Genomic DNA, 12,915 nt, shown 5'->3' on the forward strand with positions numbered 1-12,915 from the left:
CTCACAGATAAAGGGCAAGAATTTTTCGAGGAAAACAGAATGAAAAGATTTACCAAAATCAACCGTTTATGGGAGGACATTGACCATATCCTACACCATACATTTTGGGACAAATTACAAAGCATAACAATTATCGAAACCAAGGAACAAGAACTTTCAGACAAGTTTAGGGTGTATTCAAAATTAGTGTCAGACTGCGAGGAGTTCATTATTAGAAACAATGATGAAAGTGCAATGAAGGAGTACGAAGTATTTGTTGAAACAAACAAACAGAGAAACATGGCTGTTGAAAAAACCTTTGAGAAAATTCACGAAATTAAACAAGAACTTCAGGAAAGAGGCAGTAGATCTTCAGGACGATCATCCGCGAAATCTAATCGCTCAAACACCAGCTCAGTACTTGTTAAAGTAGAGGCAACTCGAGTGAAGATCAAATATTCTGATAAAGAAAGAGATATTATGAAACAGAAGATCAATTTAGAAGAAGAAGAAGCATTGATGAGGATTGAGACAGCCAGGAGGAAGGCTGAGATAGACTCAAATCTTAACCGTCTCAAATATGAAAGAGAATTGGCCGCAGCAGAAGCTGAAATCAAAGCAATGGAGATGGCTAGAGGTGAACCGGAGCAAGGAGGCCTCTTGGATGGATTACTGGAAGAACAGGAGAGCCCTGCAGGTCGAACCGAACAGTATGTAAAGAGCCATGCTAACTTAAACGAACATGCTGATTTAAACCCAGCCGCAAGACCATTTCATCCACACTCTGCACAAGATCGCAATTGGTCGCCAGAGTTGTTCCGACCACTACCACGATCGAGGATCGACACACATCTGGAAGAAGTGCGGGAGCCACCATTTGTCATGAACACATATCCTTCTCAAAATCATATGTCATCGGAATTCACCAGATTTCTGTTGAAGAAAGACTTACTCTTTGCACGATTAAGTGTTTTTTCAGAGGAGCCAGAGTCGTACCTCTCATGGAAGGGAACCTTTAGACGTGTAATGGAGGAACTAAGCGTAGATGCTTCTGAGGAAATAGAACTCTTGATAAAGTGGCTGGGACCAGTGTCCTCTTCCCATGCTAAAATCATAAAAATTTCCAGTGTGAACAATCCATCGTTAGGACTCAAAAGGCTGTGGGAGAGACTGGATGATCGCTATGGGTGCCCTGAAATGGTGGAAGAGGCTATAAAACGGAAATTGGAACATTTCCCTAAACTGTCTAACAAAGACAACAAGAAGCTCTACGACCTAACTGACATCTTAGCAGAAATACAGAGCATCAAGGACAATCACCAGTACCATAATCTCTTGGCATATTATGACACTTCTTCAGGCATTCTCCCCATCATAAGGAAACTACCGTATGCCTTGCAAGAAAAATGGACGTCAAGAGCTGTCCGCTACAAAAGAGAAAACAGAGTGACATTTCCACCTTTCGATGAACTTGTCGCGTTTATGCAAGAAATGAGTCGGATAAAGAACGATCCTAGCTTCATCTACGATGTGAACAATAACGTAGAGAAACCAAGTTCAACGAACCCAAGTACTCACAACAGACTTAAAGTGAACGTTAGAAAGACTGAAGCTACGAAGGGCAACACTGACAGTGTATTTAAGTGCATTATACATACTAACTCGAAGCACACTTTGAACGAATGTAAAGCATTCAGGGCCAAGTCTATTGAAGAGAGACGACAACTCGTGAAGTAGAATGGTTTATGTTTTCGATGCTGCGGATCCAAGGAGCACTTCAAACAAGACTGTAAGGTAGTCATAAAGTGCACAGAGTGCGGTAGCGACACACACCCCTCAGCATTGCACATCACACCTCAGTTAACGAGAACTCATAACAAGACTGAAGTTCATGGCGGGGAGCACAAAGCAGAAGTTGACTCAAAATGTACCCAAATTTGTGGTAATGCTCGATTCACTAGCAAATCATGTTCCAAGACAATTTTAGTGAAAGTTTTCCGCGAAGGCTTCCCAGACAATGCAGTAAAACTGTATGCCATAATAGACGATCAGAGTAATCGTTCCCTAGTAAAGTCAAAACTACTCAATGATCTACAAGTCAAGAGTGAATACATAGACTACATATTGACGTCATGTGCAGGTTCGAGTCCTACCAAAGGAAGAAGTGCTACTGGTCTCATAATACAGTCCTTAGATGGCAGCACTCAACTTAAATTGCCCACTGTTATCGAGTGCAACCACATTCCACACAATCGTTCGGAGATCCCAACTCCATGTGTTGCCAGATCCTACCCCCATCTGAGGGACATCGCTGGATCAATTCCCGATTTGGACGATCAATGCAACACACTGCTTTTAATAGGTAGACACTTATTAGAGGCACACCATGTCTTAGATCAACGCCTTGGTCCTAAGACCACACCGTATGCTCAAAGACTTCATCTTGGTTGGGTGATTGTTGGAGAAGCCTGCCATAACCAGACCCACATACCTGAGATTGTGAATGTGAATAAAATTAACATCCTTGGAAGTGGTCGTCCATCCTTATTTCTACCGTGCAACAGTGCTTTCAACGTCAAGGAGATTACCGAAGGGACTGCTACGAGAGCTGTAAGGCCCCTCTTCCCTTCAAACAAACCTACCATTGGTCAACCAAACACTATCCAGAATCCTATTGATCCAGGTATATTCACAAGATCTGCTCACGATGAGAAGATAGGATTTTCTGAGGAAGACAGAAATTTCGTCGCTCTAATGGATAAAGATTTCAAAAGGGACTGCGATGGGAGCTGGAAAGCCCCTCTTCCCTTCAAGAAACACCGACAAAAATTGCCAAATAACAGGCCACAGGCTTTAAAACGAGCTAACAATCTTGTAACTAGTCTCCGTAAGAATGACACAAAGAGACAACATTTCATATCATTCATGGAGAAAATCTTCAGCAGAGGACATGCTGGCCCAGCACAACCTCTTAAAGAAAACCAAGAGTGCTGGTACCTTCCACTCTTTGGGGTCTACCACCCCAGGAAACCAGACCAAATTAGAGGGGTGTTCGACTCCTCAGCTACCTATGAGGGAACATCCTTGAACAATGTTTTACTCCAAGGCCCGGATCTGACGAACAGTCTCCTAGGTGTACTTCTACGCTTCCGTAAAGAAATGATAGCGGTAGTGGCAGACATACAACACATGTTCCATTGTTTTAAAGTTGTAGAAGAACACAGGAACTATTTGAGATTTTTTTGGCACAGAGACAATGATGTGAACAACGAGCTGATGGAATACTGTATGTTTGTGCATGTATTTGGCAACAGACCATCCCCGGCAGTCGCAACATACGGTCTTCGTAAAATTGCTGACATATCCGAGAACACACATGGAATAGAAGTCGCACAGTTTATCCGTAGAAACTTCTATGTAGACGATGGACTAACATCATGTCCCACAGCCGAAGAAGCCATAAGTTTGTTGCAGAAAACTCAAGATGCATTGAAACGAAATGGCAATCTAAGATTACACAAGTTCGCTTCGAACAGCTCCACTGTAATGAAAACCCTTGATCCTGATGACTTGGCTGATGGTGTCTATTATCTTGACTTGGAGGATGATCCAGCAATGCAACGGAGTCTTGGCATCAATTGGAATCTCACCAGTGACAGTTTCATATTCAGTGTCTCAACAGAGGACAAACCATTGACAAGAAGAGGCGTTTTGTCGACAGTTAACAGTTTATATGACCCTCTTGGCTTTCTTGCACCAGTGATCATCGTAGGAAGACTTATTATGAGGCAGGTCGTCTCGGAAACATCTGATTGGGATGAACCACTGACCGAACCTGTCAAGTCTCAATGGGCCACTTGGAAATCATCATTACAAGCCTTGGAGAGAAGTCATGTGCCACGTGCAATCACACAAAATTTGAGCAAATCTACAAAAAGAGAACTCTTAACATTTTCTGATGCCTCGGAAGAAGCAATAGCGGCGGTATCTTATCTCAGGACAACATATGAGGGTGGATCTCAACAAGTCGGATTCATATTGGGAAAAACAAAGGTTGCACCCTCATCAGGACACACAATTCCAAGGCTTGAATTATGCGCAGCAGTTCTGGCCATAGAAGTTGCTCAAACAGTTCAAGATCACATTGATATTGAATTTCAGGATGTGAAATATTTTTCTGACAGTCGTGTTGTCCTAGATTACATTCACAACGACACAAGACGTTTTCATGTGTATGTTTCTAACAGAGTGGAGAAGATCAGAAACCTCAGTCTACCTGAACAGTGGTCCTATGTTCCAACAAATATGAATCCTGCAGATGAAGGATCCAGAGGAATACTGGCAGAGAACCTACAAAGGAGTGTATGGTTAAATGGACCCTCTGATTTCTTGAACAAGACTCCTGACACAACCAGTGAGATGTTCGAACTCATTGAACCACGAGAGGACAAAGAAATTCGTAACACCTGTTTGAAGACTCAGTACACACCTACACTGGGTACCCACAGGTTTGAGAGATTCCAAGAATGGAACCACCTCACTGAAGCTATTGCTCTTTTGAAACGCTTTCTTGAGCATAGAAAAGAGAATAAAACCAAGATCATACCAAAGTCCATAGATTCATATAAGGCAGCTGAAAAAGTTATCATCAAAGCCGTACAACAAGAAATATATGCTGAGGAAACAGACTGCTTACGTTCTTCACGAAGCTTACCACGAAACAGTCCTATACTCTCTTTAGATCCTTTCCTAGATGACGAAGGTATCCTCCGTGTAGGTGGACGGCTGAAAAATGCTCGAGTGGACACCATATGCACACATCCTATATTGATACCTGGGAAACATCATATCGCTAAGCTTCTGATCATCAAGTGTCATCAGTCAGTTCGTCATCAAGGTCGTTACTTCACGGAAGGCAAAGTGAGATCCAGTGGATATTGGATAACTGGATGTAGGCGCCTTGTCGTTTCGATCTTAAACAACTGTGTAGTTTGCAGAAGATTGCGTAGACAATGCGAGACCCAGAAAATGTCTGACCTACCTGAAGAACGCCTGATCCCAGGGCAGCCTCCTTTTACTTCAGTAGGGGTAGACGTTTTTGGACCATGGAACGTCATAACTCGTAGAACCAGAGGATCCTCAGCAAGCAGCAAACGATGGGCAGTTCTGTTTATCTGTCTCGTCACTCGCGCAGTACACATAGAGGTCCTTGAAGAGATGTCCTCATCATCATTTATAAATGCTCTGAGACGGTTCATGGCAATCCGTGGTAAAGTGAAGACATTTTGGTCGGATAGAGGTACAAACTTCGTTGGTGCTGTTGACCCTCTACACATAGATGCAATCTGGGTCGAAGACTTTCCATTGAAACAATTCCTTTACAACGAAGGGACCATTTGGAAATTCAATCCTCCCCATGCATCACACATGGGTGGTGTATGGGAGAGACTTATAGGGATAACGAGACGAATTCTTGATAGCATGTTGCTAGATCACCGACGGGTTGGACTTACACATGAAGTGCTAGTTACTCTTTTAGCAGAGACTAGTGCAATGATCAACTCACGACCATTAACGGGTATCTCTTCTGACCCAAACTCATCATTCATCCTCACACCAAACATTCTACTAACTCAGAAGATGGATGTATTAAACGAAGAGATTTGTGAAACTGATTCTAAGGATTTGATGCGTGTTCAGTGGAAAAGAGTACAACACCTTGCAAAGGTATTCTGGGACAAGTGGAAGAAGGAATATTTACACACTCTACAGACTCGAAAGAAATGGCATCAGACCCAAAGAAATGTTCGTGTTGGTGATGTGATACTGATGAGAGAGAAAGATATGCATCGAAATGAATGGCCCTTAGGCATCGTCACCAAGGTGTTTCCTGGACAAGATGACTTAGTGCGTAAAGTGCAGGTCAAGGTCAACCGGAATGACAAGATCACTTCATACACCAGGCCGGTGAACGATATTGTTATCCTCTTGGAACAGTGATGTACTTTCAGAAATATGTTGTTCTTTGAATCTTGAAAATGCTTTCAGGCAGTGTTAGAACATATGTTTGACATATTTAGTTGTAATAGACACAGACATGTACATTACTAATTTCTTACTGTTTATAGTTGAAGTTTAAATATTGTGATATCTAAAGATATCAGACGGGGAGTGTGCTGTCGCGATAAGCGAATCGAATTGGTACGACTTGCTATTTTTGGTTACCTTTATGTTACGTCATGATGCAGACGCGTCGACAGTCTCCGTCTGATTTTTTATCTTAATCTCAGGAAATTACAGTGTAAGTAATTTTGTATGTATGCAGAAACTTTCTAATGAATATGTAGAATATTCTGTTCAATGCATAAGTTTAGGAGATAAATGCTTTGTTGTTTTGTTAACTGCACAATCAGTAAGCCACATGTAGATGTATGGCGCGTCGTTCGTTGTTTTCTCTAAGCGTCTGTGTTTCATGAATGTATATTTAGTGAATAGTTAATATTATTGAATATCATTATACTTGATAATTGTTTAAGCGAAATAACTATAGACATTTGATAGGAATCAGATATTTTATTGCATAATTTTCTTACTCCAAGATGCTGTTCAAATTTCAAAACTACGGAACGCAATTCGTGACATCAAAATGATTTCTGTATTCAAATGCTGTACTTATGATTGTTACAATTTGTATTTCAGTCTTTTACCATACATTGACACGGAATAAATCTGGACCTTGTTTTGGTTAACTTTCTGTCAGTTTATTACACGCCCAGGGTGTACAATAATTCGTGACAGAACAAGGCCCTCCCGACATGTACTTGATGATACGATCTCCACTCAATTCATCGGTCCAGCCGCCTAAACTGTTGACAATGGTAGGGCTATATTGGGTCTCGTCATGTTGATAGATAATACTATCCGTATCAAAATATAAGACGCGTTCCCCCAAAGGTTCTAACGTCTCGTACAAATGTAAACGAGCATGCGCTGTGGTAAAACAGGCTAGTACTACGTTTCCAAAAGGACAGTCTTCCAGGAATTCTTCTTTCTCTTGATAAGTGATTAGCATCATGTCAGTTTCCGGATGATCTCGATTTTCTAGGAGCTCGATTCCTTTGATTTCTAAAGTGGAGTCTTCTATTTTTTGTTGTAATTCTTCTTCTTCGGTCAGATACTGGGTTTTCGGTAATTGTAATCTTTGAGCAAATTTTCCCCATAGACAATTTAAAAAGAGCTTAGCTATAGTTCTCCGGACAGGGTTTTTCTCGATATCTAAAAGATTCATAAAGATACCTTCTCGTCGTCGGATCTCATCGATGTAGACTTGTTTCTGTTCGCTCGTTTGACAATGATCGGGGAATCCGGAAGCTTCTTGTTTAATTTTCAAAAAAGTATCGATGTAAGATCGAAACAAGTCCTGACTGGAGTTTTCAAAATGCCAGACTTCATAGATGCGGTCGAGACGATATCCTAAATCTAAGGCTTTGTGAAGTTCTGTAGTCACCCAGGTGCCAGTCAGACTGCGCTGTGAATCGGTGTGCTGGCATCGCTCGTCAGAGTCTAAGTTGCGATGTTCGGCACAGGTTCGGCATAAGGGAAAGAGTAATTTTCCTCCCGTCTTATAGGGTAAGACGGGGTGATACAGACCTCGGGGTGGGAGGACGCGACAATGAATGAGGTCAAAGTACTCTCTCACATTCTTGAAATCGCTGGTGATGACTTGAGGATGTCCGGTGGGAAACGGTTTGTATTTCAGAACGTAAGGATACAGGGAATACACATCTACGTATCGCATGTCTCCCTCATCGCAATACAAGCGAGTAGCATTGGTACGACCTCTATATAAGGCTTCCCGAGGATTTAAAGGATCCTGAATATTGACCTCTTGTATAAACGTTTGTAACTCGGTGTTGTTTTGAACTTGCTGGTCAAACTCGTGTTCCCATAGGCTCACGACTGTATACCCTTGTTCCTCTAAGGCTGTGGCTCGTTTCAATGTCTGCACGTGCAGGTCTTGATACGTATGCTGAACTCGATGAGGATGCATTTCCGTCAACAGATTCGGATAACAGATATGACAGTCGTGCCAGTAACAGCCGTAGAATTCATAGACGATGCGCGATTCCTCATCATACCCGTCCACTGTATAGAGGCCTAAAGTGACTTCACCCCCATTTTTAGCATGACGTATGGAATGGTGTTGATTCTCTAACCAGGATAGCCAACGGCAAGCCTTGGCCGAGTAGCGGCGCGAAGGTTGATATCCCATATTAGGAATAATGGCAATGGTGTCCGGGGGCATGAATCCTCGTCGATAGGCTAAATTAGCTGTGCTCGCAAAAGTAATCGATTCCTGAAATGGGTCAACGCGTACGAGACCATAGAGGGTAGACTTAAATTACGCACAACACCGGCGCAAAATATCCACGTCCGAGATACAGTAAGCTAGAAATTCCTTCTGGAAATCAAACTCTTTTCCCTGCTGCTGATTGTACCAGGTATTGAAGACCTCGCGATTGGCTATCGACATGTCGTCAGGATTGTAGTAGTGTGCAGCTGGGATAGGACCCACGTAATTCTGGTTCTGTTCCGTGTTGAAAAAGTGGGGGAAATAGCCTTTTTTCAGTTCCGTTAATCCAAACGCAGAGGACATCTTGGCAAGGGCAAAGGGTAGGAAATTGTAAGAATCAATGAATCTCAAGCCGAAAACACCCATGGAGAAGATTTTACTCCCGTTGAGAATGACTGCGGGTTTGATACAGGCCGTGTGCACCAGATAGTTCAAGATAAACTGCCCATCGTATCCCTTGAAATTGTGTGCAATGGCGGTAGTTTCATCGTGTTTGAGTGCAAAAGTACCCTTCTCGTCCGTCTCGGCCTGCAATAACCAGTCCATAAACTGTTTTAAGGTGTCTGGTCCTTGAAATATGAAGCGGCGTTGCGCTCCAAATCCTTGACAGGAGATGTCGATATCTAAACTATCGCAATGTTGACACACGCGTTCTGCTACACATAAATTAGGGATGTGAATTCCGTTTTCCTGTGTACATTCGAAGTCGTAATAGATGTACATTTTCAATTCCTTGTTGCGTTTGGGCTTGGGTTTCTTTTGTACAAAGCAGCGATGTGGCATGATGACGAGTTTCTTGCAGATGTGGCATCGTGTTTGACCTCCGCAGGCGTGCTGTTTTAATAACTGCTTGGATATCCATTTCTGACACTGGTCACAACGTCCCATTAAACTGCAGACGGTTGTCGTAGTATTGGTACTGTAGGGTTTGAAGTGGGTCTGGTAACACGTAGCATTTCTGAAAAAACCCTTACAATGAGGGCAATTCGTATGGGTACCGTCCGGGGAACAGGGAGTATCGGCTAAACAAAACGAACATCGGTGAGGACAGACGGTACGATGCTCTTCGATGTGGGTATAGCCAACATCACAATAATCGCAATAATATTGATTTTCCGTCACTCCCGGCATAGATGTAATGGTATCGTAATGTTCGTTATTATCCAGCAGAATGTTCAAACAAACACCATGGCCCTGTCCTTTGTAGATGGGTTCTAACCTTAAACGCTGTGTGTTCGTCTTAAATTGAAATATTTTCAATCGATAATGAGGGGCAAGTACCTGCTGTAATTTCTCCCACTCCCGAGGGCCACAGGGTTCGTTGATTGGACATCCGGCTTGTTCCATGAGAACTAAGGCCTGTCGTTTCTGGTCGAGAGTTTGTGTATCCCCTTTTCTCATGCGTTTCCATTTCTTCTCCCATTCGGGGTCGAAATGCTCGGGTTTTTGACTGTGAAGTCGCGCCACGACGATAGCTCGGGGTAGACACAGGGAATCCTCGGGGTTTTGAATTTGAACGATAGCTCTCTTGGAGATCTTAAATTTCTTTTTATCGACTTGTAGATGTTTTGTAGAATTTCCCCCGCTACCTTGCGGATATTTCACATGAAAAATCCAACTGTGTGGCTCCGTCTGTCATCAGGAACTCTTTTTTAGATTGCTGTACGGCTTCTATCTTATTCAAAATTTTATCCTCGTTGCGATTCTTGGACTGTGTGAATTCCACCCAAATCTCGGAATCCAAAGACGGGTGTCGAATATTTAGCCGTACATAATCATTGGGGTTGCACTGCATTTCCCGTTTCACATTTTTGAGCATATCTTTGAATAATCGCCGAATAAAGGAATAATCTGGAAGCTCTTTGAAAGTAACGTTGTACACATTTTGTTTCACTTTAAATTTCCTGGAATGGCGGCCTCTGTCGAGCTTGATTTGATAATATCCCGACACTAACTGTCGTTTTTCTCTGTCTATCCCCCCTCCCCGCTGTAAAAATCTCACTCGTCACCAGTTTTCTCTGCGGAGTTCTAATTCACGCTCTCGCTGTATGCGAAGTTGTTCCTCTAAAAATCTCAATCGCTGTTCAATATAATTGCGTGGAAGTCCATTTCTGTTATTCCGTAAGTCGTTGTGTATTCGCTCAGACATGCTGATGAAAGTGACAACGCGAATTGTGTATTGCGTTTATATACTTATTGTGACGTCATAGAAAAGCAGGTTTTTCCACAACGTCATATAGAATGTTCCAGTCCTAGCTCGACCACAACGTCATATAGAATGTTCCACAATGTCAATAACCTGAACTCTAAATTAATTAGAATATAACATTTAATAAACAGAGTCATTCAATCATGCGGGGTTTTTTTTTATCAATAACACTGTGAATTTAAAGGATTAAAACACGGTTCAGACCTCGTCATAGCGACTTTAGTGATATCGATTTTCCCCATTGTTGTGTCATACCTCCGCACGCGCTCCTATCTCATAGCACTCTAGTTCATACCGTCCTAGCCCGGCACAGCCCGGCAGTCCTAGCACGCGCAGTCTTAACACGCGCAACCTTGGTCCATCCCTAGTCCGCTCTCGAGTGCGTTCTAAAACTTGACCTTTTGACCTCAAAAGTGCACTCAGTTGAACCACCCATCCAAGCGGGTTATACTACTCATATCAAAATGCAAACGTTAATGTGGAGGAAAGTTTTTTTTATGTTTCCATGACTAAAGTAGGGACGGGGGTATATATTAGTTTTGTCCTATTTGAAACCATGACATTCCAATGGGGAGTGACAGAGCTGTCATATTTCATGCGCATTCCTTGTGATACGACCTTTCTTTGGAATCAAAGCTTCTGACCTTGGAGTTTGACATACTTTTAAGAAAACCTAAATTGGGCAATATCTCCTTTAGGGATGGGTATCGCCAAAATTTTGTATCGCGATATATCACAAAAGTTTTTCACAATATGATAATATCGCGAAATTTTTTCCTTAATTCTGTGTTATGTTCATTACTGCTTTGGTGTTAAAGCTTAACGCCCCTCTCGAGAATTTTTCACTCATATGAAGATGTCACCATTGCCGGTGAAGGACATTAAAAAGGCTTATGTTCGACTCTACGGCCTTTGAGCAGGGGGAATCTTTATCGTGCCACACCTGCTATGACACGGGGCCTCAGTTTTTGCGGTCTCATCGGAGGGACCACCCCATTTAGTCTCCTCTTATGACAAGCAAGGTGTAGTGAGGATCTTATTGTGAAAAAAAAAGTAAACTAACAATATAAGCATGGTTGATTATTGCTCTCTGCCTAAAAATTAAAATAAAAAAGTGGTTTTAGAATTTTACTATATATCAGAATACAAAATACACAACTTTATCTTCTTAAGTTTTTTTTTTTAATTATAATTTGTCCGTCAACTTTTTTTTAACATTGTCAACTTCTTCAGAACCGATCCCGTGGGGATCCGGGTTAGAAGTCATCAGTACCTAAATTCAATGGTCGTTATAACAATCTAGTTTGCCAATACAACGTATCATTGGGTCTAATTCAGTCCGACATGTTGCATACCGATTGTTGGGCCATTCCAGGCACACTGATTTTGATTTTGACATGGGATGGTTACTTCTAGGCACCTGATTCCACCTCTGGTACATCCAGGGTCCGTATTTGCTCAACTCTTTATTTTGTATTCTCTATATTAGATTGATCACTGTTCGTTATTGACAATTTTTTCGTAGTGATTGGTGGTTAGGTCTTCCAAGAGTCTGTTGGAATTCCCATGGCCACGAGTTGTCTTTCTTTGTTAGCTTACATGTTTTTATATTCCTATGAAGCAGAATTTATTCAAAAGCTTCTACGTGAGAAGAAAAATAATTCTTGTTGTGGCCTTCAATGCGACATTTAGATATATCGACGACATTTTATCTATTAACAATGCTGACTTTCATTCATGTGTCTATTCGATATATCCCTGTCAACTCGAAATAAAAGATACCAGAGAGCAGTCCACTTTAAATATATAATATATGAATAAGTTTTATTGAAAATATATATTAACGGCAAACTAACAGCTTAACTTTATGATAAACGGGATTATTTCAGCTTTTCCATCGTGTACTTCCCATATTTATGTAGCAATATTCCATTATCATCTGCACATGGCGTTTATATCTTTCAACTGATTCGATACGCAAAAGCTTGTTCTGTGTATGAACAGTTTTTAAATCAAGGAAGGTTACAGACAAGCAAGTTGATTGTGCAGAGGTTTCAACATCAGCATTTCGCAAATTCCATGGTCGTTATAACGATCTACTTTGTCAATACAACCTATCATTGGGTCAAATGCTTTCTGAATTTTTGCATACCGATTGTTAGACCGTTCTTGGCACACTGATTTTGACTACGGATAGGGCTTGCGGCAGGTGTGACCAGTCGATTGGGGATGCTTACTCCTCTTAGACACCTGATCCCAACTCTGATATATCCAGGGGTCCATGTTTGCCCAGCTATCTATTTTGTAATTGCTTATAGGGGTTATGAGATTGATCACTGTTCGTTATCTTCACTTTTGATACCATCAATAATTC

At 41.7% G+C, this 12,915-nt stretch overlaps 1 protein-coding gene across 1 annotated transcript; it reads left to right on the plus strand.

Moving 5' to 3' along the window:
• The first annotated feature begins 1,717 nt into the window (after positions 1-1,717).
• Positions 1,718-5,979, plus strand: LOC125680049 (uncharacterized). The gene is made up of 2 exons (XM_056156634.1): positions 1,718-1,773; positions 1,941-5,979. The coding sequence occupies exons 1-2, from the start codon at positions 1,718-1,720 to the stop codon at positions 5,977-5,979; spliced, it is 4,095 nt and encodes a 1,364-aa protein (XP_056012609.1).
• Positions 5,980-12,915: the final 6,936 nt, after the last annotated feature.

This window comes from Ostrea edulis, chromosome 2 (assembly GCF_947568905.1).
Source record: "Ostrea edulis chromosome 2, xbOstEdul1.1, whole genome shotgun sequence".
NCBI lineage: Eukaryota > Metazoa > Mollusca > Bivalvia > Ostreida > Ostreidae > Ostrea > Ostrea edulis.

Bases quoted from the DNA above. Each gene is read 5' to 3' on its own strand.
- LOC125680049 (XM_056156634.1), top strand. From the start codon at position 1,718: ATGGTTTATGTTTTCGATGCTGCGGATCCAAGGAGCACTTCAAACAAG. The intron at 1,774-1,940 runs GTAGTCATAAAG...TCGATTCACTAG, and splicing joins ACTTCAAACAAGACTGTAAG to CAAATCATGTTCCAAGACAA.